The sequence below is a fragment of the Saccopteryx leptura genome, chromosome 13 (assembly GCF_036850995.1).
Source record: "Saccopteryx leptura isolate mSacLep1 chromosome 13, mSacLep1_pri_phased_curated, whole genome shotgun sequence".
NCBI classification, from domain to species: domain Eukaryota; kingdom Metazoa; phylum Chordata; class Mammalia; order Chiroptera; family Emballonuridae; genus Saccopteryx; species Saccopteryx leptura.
In genome coordinates, this window is record NC_089515.1 from 1,948,793 (window position 1) to 1,962,276 (window position 13,484).

The window sequence follows — 13,484 nt, forward strand, 5'->3', positions numbered from 1 at the left end:
AGAAACACACATGCCTGACACAAAGCTCAACACGGGGCGCCGTCCTGGGTCTGGAATGGCAGTGACCGCTCTGGGGAGGGCCGGCGACAGGGCAGGGCCGTGTAGTTGGAAGTCACCCCGTCCATTGATGTGATAAAGAACAAACAACCAGGGTCCACTCCGAGGACCAGCGAGGGGGAAGCAAAGGGGCTGGAGTGGCCCTGACCCTCAAGCCAGCGAATTCTGAAAAGCAAACGTGTGTCTCCCAAGTGGCCCCACGCAGTGGACACCGCTTGGCCCCCACCCACCATCAAACAAGCACGCCTCGGACCTCCATTCTGAATGCCTCATTTCCACACGGCCGGTGCCCGGGCTGACAGGCCTGGCTGCCCGGGGAGGAGCTGCGCAGGGTGCCCGTCAAGGTCCGGTCAGTGTCTGGCACCTGGAGGCTCCCTCACCTTGGTGGGCACCGCCATCCCTGTTCCCAAGATGGAACGGCTCTCCCCCACGCTCAGCCCGTGAAGACAAACAGCCACGGAGAGGGACTGTTCACACCTGGGTGAACCCCCTGAAGGAAACACGAGCGTCTCACCTGCGTTCCTTTCTTTAAAAGCAACGTACACAATTAAGAAGGAGGTTCTGTTGGGGGTACCGTGGGGAATGTGTCGGTATCTGCAGCTCCCGGGCCCCGCACACCCAACGCTGACTGTGGACGGACGGGCCCTGCATGACAGCAGCTCATCCCCTGATTTCAAATGACAGCACAGCCCTCCTTCCTGGGCCACCAGGGCTGTCCGCAGAGCAGTGGCCGCCGGGCTCAGCGGAGGCTGCTCACTGGCATTCACGGCCTTTCCGCCCGGAGCGGCGAGTCTGGGTCTGCCGTCAGAGAACCCCCCACACCTCCAGCTTCCAGCATCCCCTCCTCAAGCAGGACAAGCGTGGCCCTTGGGGACCCAGCCCCTCCCCAGATGCAGTGGTGACGAAGCATGCCCAGCTAGCTTCTCTGCATCTGGTGACATGGAGCCCTAGGGTCAGGGAGGATGCGCCCAGCAGTGACTGCGGACGGTCCTAGCCAGGCACCGGTGGTCAGCACTCTCCTGACCACAAGGTGCGAGTTCTCCTGAAAGGCGCCCTGAGCTCAGTGTGCTTGGGTTCTAGCGCCCTCGTGTGGCCCTGGGCCTCTGAGAACGCAGGAGGGAACAGGGAGGCCTCACTCTGATCCAGAACAAGCTTCTGGAGGGACCTGCACTGTGCACACCCCTTGGGGACACAGGGGACCAAACACTGCCTGTGCGTGGGGTGCCCCTAGGGCTCGCCACCTGCCTCTTTAGAGCACACACACCCAGACGCACCACATGAAACGTGAAGAGAACGTCACGGTCCCCACCCGAACGAGCAGGGACGCGGAGGACCCCCTCCCCCAGGGTCTGGCTGCTGCCTCTGTGTCTGCTCAGCCCCCCTCCCACCCTGTCCTCCAGGACAGGATGGCGCATGTCCTGGGTCCCCTACAGCCCGCTGTTTGGGGCACAGGAGGCTCTCGCTAGGTCACTGTTCTCACCCTACAAACTCGGAAACCAGGACCGGCTCACCCTGTGCCAGAGCCGCAGGTCACCCTGCCTCACCCTCAGCCTAATTTCCCCGAACCCCCAGGGACCCACCTTTGCATGGCCTCCTAGGTGTCATGCTCACCGGAGCTCACAGCTGCAACTGGGATGCAGGGGAAGCCGGCTAGGCTGGCAATCGGGGTTACAGGGCAGGGTGGCCCCATAAGGTAACGTAGGAAGGTTCCTGTCTTGTACGTTTCTGGGGCAGCAAGACTGGGGTGGGGCGGGGGCTGGGGCAGAAATGGCGGGGGTCTTTCGGAAGCTCTTCACTGCAGAGCGGGGATGAGGTCACCCCCGTAGCCCAGGGGCAGTTCTTGGCATGTTCCCAGGGGTCCTGGGGAAGCCTGGCCTGGCCTGGGGTGTGCTCTGGGTGTGGGCTCAGGAGGCCCACATGAGTCACCACATGGAGGGGACAGTGAGGAGCACCCGCATGGATGCCCTCAGGGAACAGAGCTGGTCCAGGGGTGGTGGTGGGGAGCAAGCTGTCCCTTCTCAGCCGCATTCTTTCATGTGGACATAGATGTCCCAGCAAGCTGACCCACATTTGAGCAGAATCACGCGGGATAGAATCCCAAAGGCCAGAGGGAGGTCAGGGCCCCACAGGACCCCAACAAGGGCGGGAGGGAAGCGCTATCCTCACGGCCGTGGGTCAGTGCCTTACCTGCTCGCAACCCGGCGTCTGGCTCGCTCCTCGCATTCCCAGGTGCACTGCCGTCCCCTCCCCTGGCCCCGGCCCTTGAGCGCACAGGGCTGAGTCCTAACAGGACAGCCCCAGCCGCCCTCAGCTCCCAGCAGCCCGTGGACCTTGGGCAGGGGGCGGTGGGCGCCCGGAGCCCCCGTGGCGGCTGTGGTGTGCGGTGGGAGGTGGCCTCCAGGATCTCTGAGTAGGTCAAGCCCTTTCCAGTGGTCCTGTCCCCATCTCGTCCCATCTCCGGTCATCTCGCTCAGTCCCACCAGGCTCCTGGCTACAGCTCAGAGCTGGACCCCAGGCTCCATGTCTCAGGTGGGATCGGGTCATGATGACGATGTGGCATGGCAGTCACACTCCCGTCTGTGCCCACGGGGGTAACAGCGTCACAAACAAGGGAGGGCATCATGATGTGTCCATCAGTAAGGGCGTGGGACCCTGGTGCCCATGTCTCAGCGTCACCGTAGCCGGCCTGCGGTGGCCCAGGGAGAAGTCCTCAGGACGTCCGGGGACATGTTCTAGTTCCCCGCATGCAGGTCACCATGTGGCCACAGCCTCTATTCTGTCATTCTGTGGGGTGCCTGCGTCTTTCTGAGAAGCTTCCTCCAAGAGCAGGGACTGGCTGCTATGGGAACCAGGTGGTGGGCATGCCGGCTCTGGGACCCAGGGTCCGGGAGCCAAGATCAGGCCTCTTCCGGGGGAGCCCAGTCAGGAGTCTAGTTCTGCCTCCGGATCATCAAAGTGAACAGCCGCCGGCTCAGAGCAGCTCGAGCCCCCCACCCTGCCTCATCCTCGGCAGGAGGGGGTGCGCACAGCCCAGGCACCTGCGGCTCTCTGGTCCAGCTGGAAGAATGCGGTCCGGCTCCTCTGGGGGCTGGAAGAACAGACACGTGGACATGTCATGGAGGCGGCTCAGAGACGGGGATGAGACCTGGGGGGGGCGGGGCCTCAAACAGAGAGCTTGTCCTCTCATCTGGTCTCGGGAGGAGGAAGTGGTCATGTTTCCACGTGTGGCCGTGGTCTGAAGCCACGGGGCGGCAGCATCTCAGGGGAGCAGGCCTCTCTCCAGCACAGCCCACGCTCGTGCCCGACGCCAGGGGCAAGGACAACCATGGTGCCACCCCAGACGCAGAAAGACATGGAGTTGCCAGGCACTAGGGGCTCGCCCATCCCTCCATGGCGGTGGTCCCATGGGAGGGGTCCCTGCCCTCCTTCCCTGTCAAGAAGGGTAAGTGCCCTCGAGCCCTCTGACGATAGCAGGCCCCTCTGAACCCAGCCGGGGGCAGCGTGGGGAAGGGCGGATCCTGGGCTGCTGGCAGCTCAGTGACAACCCGGGCAGCTCCTGGGCGGGCAGGGGACAGAGTGGGACCCTTGCCCGAAAACTCCAGCCGAGGACATACTCACCACGTCAGGCCACCTGGGTGAGCTATGACCACAGAATGAAAGCTAAGGAGAAAAATAAGAACAAAAATAGGAACTGAAAAGGAAGGGGAGGGTGGAGACATGGAGGGAAAGAAAGAGAAAAGAGAGTTTGTAGCACTTCCTGCAAGAAATCGCGTATGGTCACAGACAGAGAGAGGCAGAGGGTCGGCCAGACCAGGGGCAGTCATGGCGTGCTGGGGTCCAGTGGCTTAAGGTTTGTGCCGTGAGGGGCTGAAGGGGGACGCCCTGGGTCTGAGTGGAGGGGCTGCCACCACAGAGACACGCTCTGGGGGACCCCGTACTGGCCAGAGGCAGGGCTGCAGGTGACAGTCGAGAGGCCAGTGTTTGGCACGTCTTGTGAGCAAGCTTCTGCCCATCACCTTGCCTCTTAGGGGCTCAGTTTACACCTCTGTGGGGTGAGACCAGCCACATGGACCTGTCCCCAGACCTGACAGTGACAGTGCTCCTGGACTAATGACACTGAGGGAGTCTTGTGGAAGCCGGCCACATGGCCCTTCTGACAATATCTGATCTCAGCCCCCATTACAAGTGATAACATACAAGCAACATCCTAGGAGATGTCACACTCAAAGCCTCATTTTGGGTTGGGGGGACGGGGACTAGAGCCCTTTATACCCAAGAAAATCTGGCTTTGACGCAATTGCTTGGAAACCCAGAGCCACACTCGCTAGGTCAACAGAACAGAAACTCTAGTCGTTACTACCAACAAGCGCTCTTTAAGTGCAGGATGGAACAGATGTTCATTTTGGGCCAAAAGCTACTATGCCCTCTGCAAGTCTGAGTGACCTCTCCTGGAGGTCCTGCATCCTCAGGAAGGGCACACCCGTTTGCAGGACACTGGTGCAGAAGCTGCACGCAGACACTCTGGGGGCTGGAACTGGGCACTGTGGGTTTGCACAGTTACCGTGACAACTGCTTGGCAGATGGCAGAAAAGCACTCAGGGAAGAGGTTCTGTCACAGACGGACGGACTGACGGGCAGGCAGGGTGGGGGGGGGGGTGCAGGCTGTACGAGGGCCACTGTTGGGAGGGGACCCTCTCTCATTGAGCACAGAGGTTCTGCTGGTTATGACTCAAGGACGAGGACACGCCGCCCATGGATGAGGGAGTCCCATCCACACACCAGCCTCCCGCTCCCACTGGGAGGGACAAGCCAGGGAGCTGGATCTGACTGGCCACTCCACTCAACACTCAGTGGGGAGCCGGTCACTCCATGAGATCTGCCCTCCAGGCAGGACCAATCACAAGGACTAGTCGCTTGTGGTCACTAGAGATCACTGAAACACCCCCAAATCACGGGGATAGTACTACCCTAAACTAAGCAACCCCCCGCCCCCAGGAAGAGTCAGGCCCACCTGGGCCTGTGCCATGAAGCTCCGTCTGGGGAGCGCCAAGTTGCACTATTACCATGAGTGGACAGAGTGCCTGTGACCTGCGCCTTACAGGCCGGGGTTCAGTAAAAGAGCCGGACCGTCCAGCCCCAGCTCCATGTCATGCGGCCCCAAACTGACCACACACCAGTACTTGAGTTTCCCAAACCTGGATGGAGGCAGTTGCGTTAAGGACCAGAAATAAGAGACCTACACTGGACAGACGGCTTGTCTTTGAGGAAGACACCCCGTCCTGCAGAAACTCAGTTTTTCGACCAACATGCTTGAGGAACTTGGAAAACTCATGCTCAGCATGGCTGTCAGCGAGTCTGGGTCTTTGGTCTGGCACACTCTGTACAGCTGGGGAAATTGAGGCTGTGAGAGCACAGCGAGGCCATGGCTCCTGGCTCCTGGTTCTTGGTACAGAGCCACTCAGCCTGAACCCCAGCCCCGAACCCCAGCCCCGAACCCCGGACCCAGCCAGCACTCAACGCCCCCCGTGGGGGTTGCTGGCTCTTCGCTCTGCCTGATGCCCTGGAGCAAAGCAAGCCCCGAAATGTTTATTAATTTTACCTTTTCCTCCAGTTCCTTTATTTGTCTCTTCTGAGCTTCTATTCTTTCTTCTAACTCCTTAATTCTCTGCAATGCCCAAAGGAGAAAGGACCGTCTTCAACAGGGTATTTGGTAAACCAAAGGCTTTTAAGATTTCACTCGGGGACTTGTGGCACAAACGGTCTCAGAGCAGCTGCCGTGCTGGACATGGGTCCTGGCGGTCACGCTAATGAGGCCCTGTCTGCACATCTTGTCTGCGTTGGGAGGGGCCCGGGGCCTCAGCCTGTCCCCGCTGCAGGTCTAGGACAGGGGGCAGGTCTGCTGGCCTGACCCCGCCAGGGCCCAGCCTGTTTCAGTTCCTGGGTCCACTGAACGAGGGAGGACGGACTCCCCTTGGTCACCTGCTTCTCCTGCAACTTCAGACCATAAACCCAGGAAACGACACGGAACTGAGTCATGACCTTCCCAAATGCCATCACAGTGGTGTGAAGGCTGACGTCCCCATTCAGAGCCCTTCAGCACTCGATGAAATTAGATGCAGATTTGCCTGTGCACACAGGACCTGGGCACCCGTCCTGGCCCCCGAGGCGTTGGCGCTCTGACCACAGCCCATCTGCTGAGCAAGAGGCTGCAGGTGATGGTCCTCACACTGACCACTCTAGATCCGGGGTGAGGGTCCTGGTGGCTGGCCACCCCTCTGCTCAGACATTAGCCCCTGACAGTCACTGTCACTTGGGAGACTGGCTCATCTGACTCTGCAAGGTAGAGACTTTGCTTCTGGGGTGTTCTGAGCAGGGGACATATCCGTGTTCCTTCCGGGTCACGCGGGGACCACGGGGGACAGGAGGCATGTCTTGCACACCAAGCTATCTAGTCTGCCAGGGGCCCTGGCCCCCACTCTGTTACAAATGGACTGGCAGAGAAGACAGGAGCTGCTCCCCGGGGTGGTGCTGGCATTGCGCCCTTAGCGGGCAGTCAGGGGTCCCAGAGAGGGAACGTGCACCCAGGTCACGGGGTCAGTGTGGCCCGGGAGGCTGGCAGGAGGATCTTCCCTGGGCGTGGGCGTGGTCATTGGGGAGGGGCCATCAGAGGGGCGCTCCGCCCCGGCTCCGCCCACCTGCTGCGCCAGCTGCAACAGCTCCATGCGCTCCCGCAGGATCTGGGCATCGCGCTCCCGCAGCTCGCTCAGCACCTGGCGCTTCCACTGCTCCACCGCCACCCTCAGCTTCTCCCGCTCCTCCTCTGACAGCAGCTCAGCCACTTTGGCCCCCGCCTCCTGCTGCAGGGCGTCGAACAGCATGGCCTCCAGTTCCAGGATGCGCTGGGAGGGCGGGGACAGGTGAGTCCTCGCCCACCCGGCGGGGGCAGGGTACTGGTCCCTCCCCGGGTGAGATGTCTCGGAGCCACTGCACAGAGGGCACTCTTGTGTCTGGGACTGGCTGTAACAACGCTCTAGAGTGTGGACAGTGGGCCCTGGAGCATGGCCCTCTGCACGACGTGTCATGTCAGGAAAAGGCGGTCAGCGAGGTCAGAGTGGGGTGACAGCCCCAGGCGGGTATGGGGCCAGCGTCCCCGAGGAAGGGAGGCTCACAGCCTCCATCAGGCCTGGGTGTGTGAGTCCCAAGGAAGGAGGGTCACAGGGCTGTGTGAGTAAGGACAGGAGGGGCAAATCCTTGACCTCTTGTCTGTCCCTAGTCAAGGACAGGCCTCCGTGTCATCCTCAATGCCACCCGTGGTGGGTGAATCTTGTCTCCAAACGGATTCGTTCAGGTAACTCCCCACACCCTGGGTGGGGTGCAGACATGGGGCACACCCCGTTCCCAAGAGGTCACAGCATCCTTGAGGAGGCAGGACTTGGCCCTAGGGTCCCCCAGGGCCCCTAACACCACCTGCCAGCAACAGCACCAGCCAATACTCTGGGGTCCTCAGCCAGCTCTGTGCAGTGGCCTCAGCTGGTGGATGGCTTCCCCATGGACCAGGGAAAAAGGGTGACAATGAGGAGCCACCATAGTCACCACGGATCTCAGGGGAGGGGCTGGAGCCCCACAGACGCCCCTTGATGAAATGACTAGAAGATCCAGGTTGATGCATAAGGCCAAGGGCCGGGGAAGGACTTAGCCGTGAACCGAGGAGGATGCAGTGACACAGTGGCAAGGAAAGACCTGAGTGTGCCACCTTCCAGAAATCCAGCTGTGACCGAGAACCCAGCATGGATCTACATAAGGTCGGCCTGTGGTGACTCAGCAGTTAAAACACCCACCCCCACTCGGATTCCTAAGGATGTAGCAATCTGATCCCCAGTGCTTTTCAAACTGTTTCCTCTGGAAATTTCGATACAATCTTAGAAGAAACCAAACTCTCAAAAGACAGAAAGCCATCTTCCCATTAAAAATGTAACAACTTCACAAGTGAACGTTTCTTTTTGTTTAGGCAAAAAAAAAAAAATATCACGAAACCGCCTTTAGACATTTTAAGAAATGTGTGTGTGTTGGGGGGGGGGGGGTCCCACTTTTGGACCTCACTTACATTTCATTGTTCCTGACAGCCACAAAATAAACTGTCTCCAGGTGTCACAGCCCACTCACACTCCACGTCAACTGTCCCTTTAGAGCAAGAGCTCCATGCGTTTAAGAGAAGCTCCCATTTCTCAAAGAGACTCAGTTGAGTGTGGGACTCAGATCTGACGCCACGATGGCCTCCCGTTAACCTGGAGGGGGCCTGTCACGCTCCCTGCAGACAGGAGCCTGAGCCAAGGGGCCTGGGGGGGCGTGTCTCTTACTCCCCTGACAGCGGCCATGTTCCCCTCACCTTGTAGGCCTGGTCCAAGGCCTGCTTCCTGTAGTCCAGCTCTTCATCCAGGTAGCCCTTCTGCTTACTGAACAGCTCCTGAAACACAAGAGGACCCGTGTCTCGGCCTCGGGCGTCCGGGCTGGCGATGCCGTGCTGCTTGGCCACGCGGCGGGACGGGACGCCCACCCACCTTCTCGCTCTCCAGGTTGACCATCTTCTGCTGCAGGGCCGACTCTGTCTCCTCAATCTGCTGGAGCCACTGGGCACAAACAGAGCGGTGACTGTGACCCCCGAGACGGCTGGGGTGGAGGGAGGCAGGCCCGGCCCCTGTGTCCCCCCTACTCTTCCTCCTGGAGGGGAGTGCTCCGCCCTGGCTGGGAGTCTCAGTGGGCTGGCACCGTGACCTCCATGATCTCTGAGTGCCCAGCGTGCTGGCAGGTCCGGGCCTCCGCCCGCCAGGTCTCCTCATACTCCTGTGTGCTCAGTCAGGAGCTGCAGGAAGGAGCCCGGTCTCCCCAGTCCCAGCCCCTGAACCCCGGTTCGTAGAACACCACTTCCCCTTCCTGTTGGAGGTCAACAGAAGGGTGTGCTGGCAGCCAGCCTGGGGCGCACGGGAGCAGGAGCAGACTGGTGGCCCTGGGAACAGGGAAGCTGGGGTGTGGGGAGCCCAGGTGGGCTGGGCAGTCCCCAAAGGAGGTCTTGGCAGGTCGAACAGAACGCTCATGGTTTTCCGGGCCCATCACATCTCCCGGCGTTTGGGGGGAAACTGACCTAGAACTGGCATTGGGGCAAGATGTGGCTGCATCTGTCCCTTGCAAACAAGAATGGTGGGTGCTTTTGGACCCATGTGTGTGCCAGACCTCCCCAGGTCAACAGGATGAGGAGCCGACCTCCCCACCCCCACCTCCCTGCTCCCGGGAAGAGCATCTCTCTGAGCTGAGCGTGGGGGGAGGGGAAGACCCGCTGCGAGCCCGGCCCCTCCCGGAGCTCCCACAGTCATGGTACCTTTTCAGCCAAGGTCAGGACTGTCCTGGCTTGTATGACGACCACTTGCTCTTCATTGGTCAGATTCTGCGTCCAAAACCAGAGTAAGCGTATCGTCGGGGCAGAGCCACCAGGGGCAGGTGAGTGAATGGGGGGCGTCTAGTCGGGGCAGAGCCACCAGGGGCAGCTGAGTGAATGGGGGGCGTCTAGTCAGGGCAGAGCCACCAGGGGCAGCTGAGTGAATGGGGGTGTATAGTCGGGGCAGAGCCACCAGGGGCAGCTGAGTGAATGGGGGGCGTCTAGTTGGGGCAGAGCCACCAGGGGCAGCTGAGTGAATGGGGGCGTCTAGTCGGGGCAGAGCCACCAGGGGCAGCTGAGTGAATGGGGGCGTCTAGTCAGGGCAGAGCCACCAGGGGCAGCTGAGTGAATGGGGGGCGTCTAGTTGGGGCAGAGCCACCAGGGGCAGCTGAGTGAATGGGGGCGTCTAGTCGGGGCAGAGCCACCAGGGGCAGCTGAGTGAATGGGGGCGTCTAGTCGGGGCAGAGCCACCAGGGGCAGCTGAGTGAATGGGGGCGTCTAGTCAGGGCAGAGCCACCAGGGGCAGCTGAGTGAATGGGGGGCGTCTAGTCGGGGCAGAGCCACCAGGGGCAGCTGAGTGAATGGGGGGTGTAGTAGGGCTGATTGAACAGATGTGAGTCGGGCACGGGGGTCTTAGCTAAGAACCCTGTTACTATAGTGCCCCCCTCGGAGTCTTTGGGACCCTCTCCTCTTGACCTTGCTCACTCTGGGCACATTGTTCTTTCTTGCTCTGTCGTCCTCTCATGGCTGGTGACAAGGACGGTCTGAGTTAGCCACAGTGGCAGAAGGGGACAGGTGGGACAGCATACCATGCAAGTGGCATCTGTGAAGACGCTTTTGCCCTGTCTCCGTCTCGGCCTGTTTACAGACAGCTCTGCACACGCAGCCTGAATCATCCACATGCCACTTACATGTGTGGAGCAGAGAGCAAACGCTCGCGGCTGTGAGACAGTCCCCGCTCAGGGGCCTCCGTCTTTTTCCTGCGTGTTTCATTCCTATCTCGTTCCAAGAAGCTGAGCTGGGCAGCCCTCTGGGGGAGGGGGCCACTGGCCATCCTCAGAAGATGCGGGCACGGGATGTGGGCACTGCTCAGACCCCAGCCGCCGCCTCAACCAGTGCCCAGGGCCAGAGCTGGGCTGTCCACAACGCCCTCTGCATGGAGCTCCCCAAGGGCAGGGGCCTCCTGCCATCCCAACATCCATGTGGTCAGCACAGGGCAGGGGCTGCTGACCAACGGCTGTAGGCACAGAGGCAGGCTCTGTTCATGGGAGCACATGATAGCCCCGATATGGGCGAGGTGCTGGGGTTAAGGCCAGGTGCCCCTGACCCCTTCTGCCTCCAGGGAAACTGGCCAGGCTGCATGAACGCCTAGGTTTTGTTGTGTGTGTGTGTGTGTGTGTGTGTGTGTGTGTGTGTGTGTGTGTGTGTGCGCGCATGTCAGTGTGTATTTACTTGCATTTGTTTCTTTTTCTCTCCACTCACTGTGGGAAATGTTCTAATTTGACTGAGTGCCTCACTCTTTCTTGAGCCCCAGGAGCCGTAGGACAGCTGCAGACCATGTGTCTGTGAGTGTACCCTGGGGGAGAGTTCTGAGGAGGGCAGTGGGGCCGCCACCCAGAGCAATCGAGCCACCTGGTGGGCAGCGGCCTCAACCAGTTCAGGAGGGTGGATGGAGGATGGATGGGAGGTGGGTGGACAGAGGATGGAGGGAGGGGCACAGATGGACAGAAGAGGAGGTTAAAGGATAGATGGAGGGAGGGTGGGTTGAAGGGTACAGACATTCTGTCCCCTCAGTGATTAAGAGGCCCTCCACAGTTTGCTATGGAAACTATAAATCTGCCCTCAATGAGACTGGGTAGTAATTACGGGCTCTGCCCACCCTCTAAAACCCAGAAAGAGAGAATCCCTCGTCTCAGGCTCTAAGGCACTCCGCAGGGCCCCAGCCCCATCCCAGCCTGGGTCTGGAAGAGTTAAAGACTCAGAAGGATTTCAGGACTGAAACAGGAGACACACAGCCAGAAGTAGCTCTGCTAAGGAGCTGGGTGTGGGGTCCCCAACCAAGAGCAGAGCAGAGGCCCCGACCCCCGCACTTCTGGGTGCTGGTCGCCACCCACACAGGCACGGGAACAGCACGAGCAAGGAACGGAGTTTCTCCCAAAGGCCTGGGGCTCATCGTGAGCAGCTTTGGCCCCAAGAAGGGTTCAGCTGGGCGGGGCGGCCTTTGGCAGGACCACGGCGGGCCCCCGGGGGCCCTGGGCCACGGAAGGGCTGGGGCCTCAGGGCTGGGACCTTGGGGTGGTCAACAGGAGGAGGCATGCACAAGTCAGGAGGGCAACATACACTTACGGCGTTGTCCCCCAAGATGTCCAGCGTCTTCATCAGCTCCGTGACCTGGATGTCCTGGGGGCAGAGACAGGAGGGACAGGCGGGAGGTGAGCACCAGCCTGGCAGGGGTGGTGTGGGTACAGCAGGGGCACAGTCGGGGCAGGGGGTTACCGTCACGCCTTCTGCCTCACAGTATGCCTGCAGGGGGCTCTTGCCGTCCACGAAGGGGATGTGGTGGAAGTTGATGGCGGGTGACTTCCTCTCCCTCTCCTAGACAGAGAACAAAGCTGGGCACGGGCCACCGGTCCCGCCCGGCTCCTCCCTCCATGGAGGCTGGGCTGCGGGCAGCCCGGGGGACACGGTGATGCCCCAGAGGCCACCAAATGTGGTCGACATGGCACTTGTGTAAATGTCATCCCCGCTGTAGCTGTGGCTGAAACCTCCCTGGACTTGTCCCAGATGGGCCCTTGGGACGACTTGCTCGTCCACCACGGATCCCAGAGGACGGTCGGGACACTTGGGGAACAGTGTCCCCCGCAGGCCTGACCACTGCAAGCCCCAAGGACAGCGGCTGGTGCCCCCACCTTCTCATCCAGGAGCAAATGCAGCAGCCTTGGAGGCTGAGGGACGGTCACACAGGGGCAGCCACACAGCCTTCCTGCCACCCCAGAGGCTGATGGGGGACCCTGAGGGGCAGCTCCGTCTGGACTTAGCCTGCTTCTTCGGTGAGCAGGTGGGGGTTATGCCAGGGAGCATGAGGGTGGAAACACAGGTTCAGAGACACAGGCAAAGACGGGTCACCGTGTCATACAAGAGGATGGTCACCCTGCTAGCTAGGCTCAGGACCTCCATGTTGCCAGGTGTTCTGAAGGTGGCCGGGACCCAGAGGGAGGAACTGGAGCTGTGTGTGGGTGGCCAGTAGGGCGGGCGGCAGCCTCAGAGGTGGACTGCATGTCCCAGCCACCCTGGCAGGGCGGAGTAGCTAGTGAGTACAGCCAGGGGGCCTTCCAGCCACAGCCAGACTTTTCCTGAAGGAGCTTTGACCCTCCTCCCTCCCCCCAAGGGAGGCCGAGGTCACAGTGGATGGGGACAGCCAGGACAACAGAGCCCAGACGAGGGGGGCGTCTGGTCACTGCACGGCGCCCTCATGCAGAGAGAGGCACCCTCTCCAACCTGGCCGTTTGGAGCCATGAGTCTGGCAGGTGAGCGAGTGGCAGGCTCAGCCCCTGGGCACCAGCTCTGCGGCGACCGCGCTCAGGCCCCTCTGCTCATGCCAAGCACCCGCGCCCACCCAGCGCACCTCCAGCTCCAGGATCCGGAACTCCAGAAGCTCGTTCTGGTCTTTGGCATCCTGGACCTCATGTTTTAACCGAGCCTCTTGTGTCTCCATTTGTTTAATCTGTAAAATGAAAGATGGACCGGACACTGGGGGTCACGCAAGGGTCATGCAAGGTCAACCCCCTGGTTGTCTGGGGGAATGGTGACCGGCCTGGGTACCTGCCTCAGAGCCTTCTCTCCAGCCTGAGACCACGTGGGTCCACCCTAGTGGCCTAGATCAATATTACCCCTTGGCTAGTTTGGGGGGGGTTGCCTCAGGGCCAGGTGCATTGGGCTGGGAAAGAGAGGGGTCAGCCCGGACAGAGGAGGTGAGGTGTCCCTGGAGGCCCTGCCT

General features: G+C 60.8%; 1 protein-coding gene across 1 annotated transcript in view; it reads right to left on the minus strand.

Annotated features, from left to right (window-relative positions):
- Positions 1 to 2,263: 2,263 nt before the first annotated feature.
- JAKMIP3 (Janus kinase and microtubule interacting protein 3) overlaps positions 2,264 to 13,484 on the minus strand; it is a 48,629-nt gene continuing 37,408 nt past the window's right edge. Inside the window, exons 14-23 of the mRNA XM_066355268.1 lie at positions 13,113 to 13,211; positions 11,984 to 12,082; positions 11,834 to 11,887; positions 9,431 to 9,496; positions 8,616 to 8,684; positions 8,444 to 8,521; positions 6,753 to 6,956; positions 5,657 to 5,722; positions 3,676 to 3,717; positions 2,264 to 3,145 (exon numbers count right to left, since the gene is read on the minus strand). Coding sequence (XP_066211365.1) covers positions 3,029 to 3,145; positions 3,676 to 3,717; positions 5,657 to 5,722; positions 6,753 to 6,956; positions 8,444 to 8,521; positions 8,616 to 8,684; positions 9,431 to 9,496; positions 11,834 to 11,887; positions 11,984 to 12,082; positions 13,113 to 13,211 — 894 coding nt within the window. The 3' untranslated portion in view covers positions 2,264 to 3,028. The remainder of the gene's footprint in view (positions 3,146 to 3,675; positions 3,718 to 5,656; positions 5,723 to 6,752; positions 6,957 to 8,443; positions 8,522 to 8,615; positions 8,685 to 9,430; positions 9,497 to 11,833; positions 11,888 to 11,983; positions 12,083 to 13,112; positions 13,212 to 13,484) is intronic.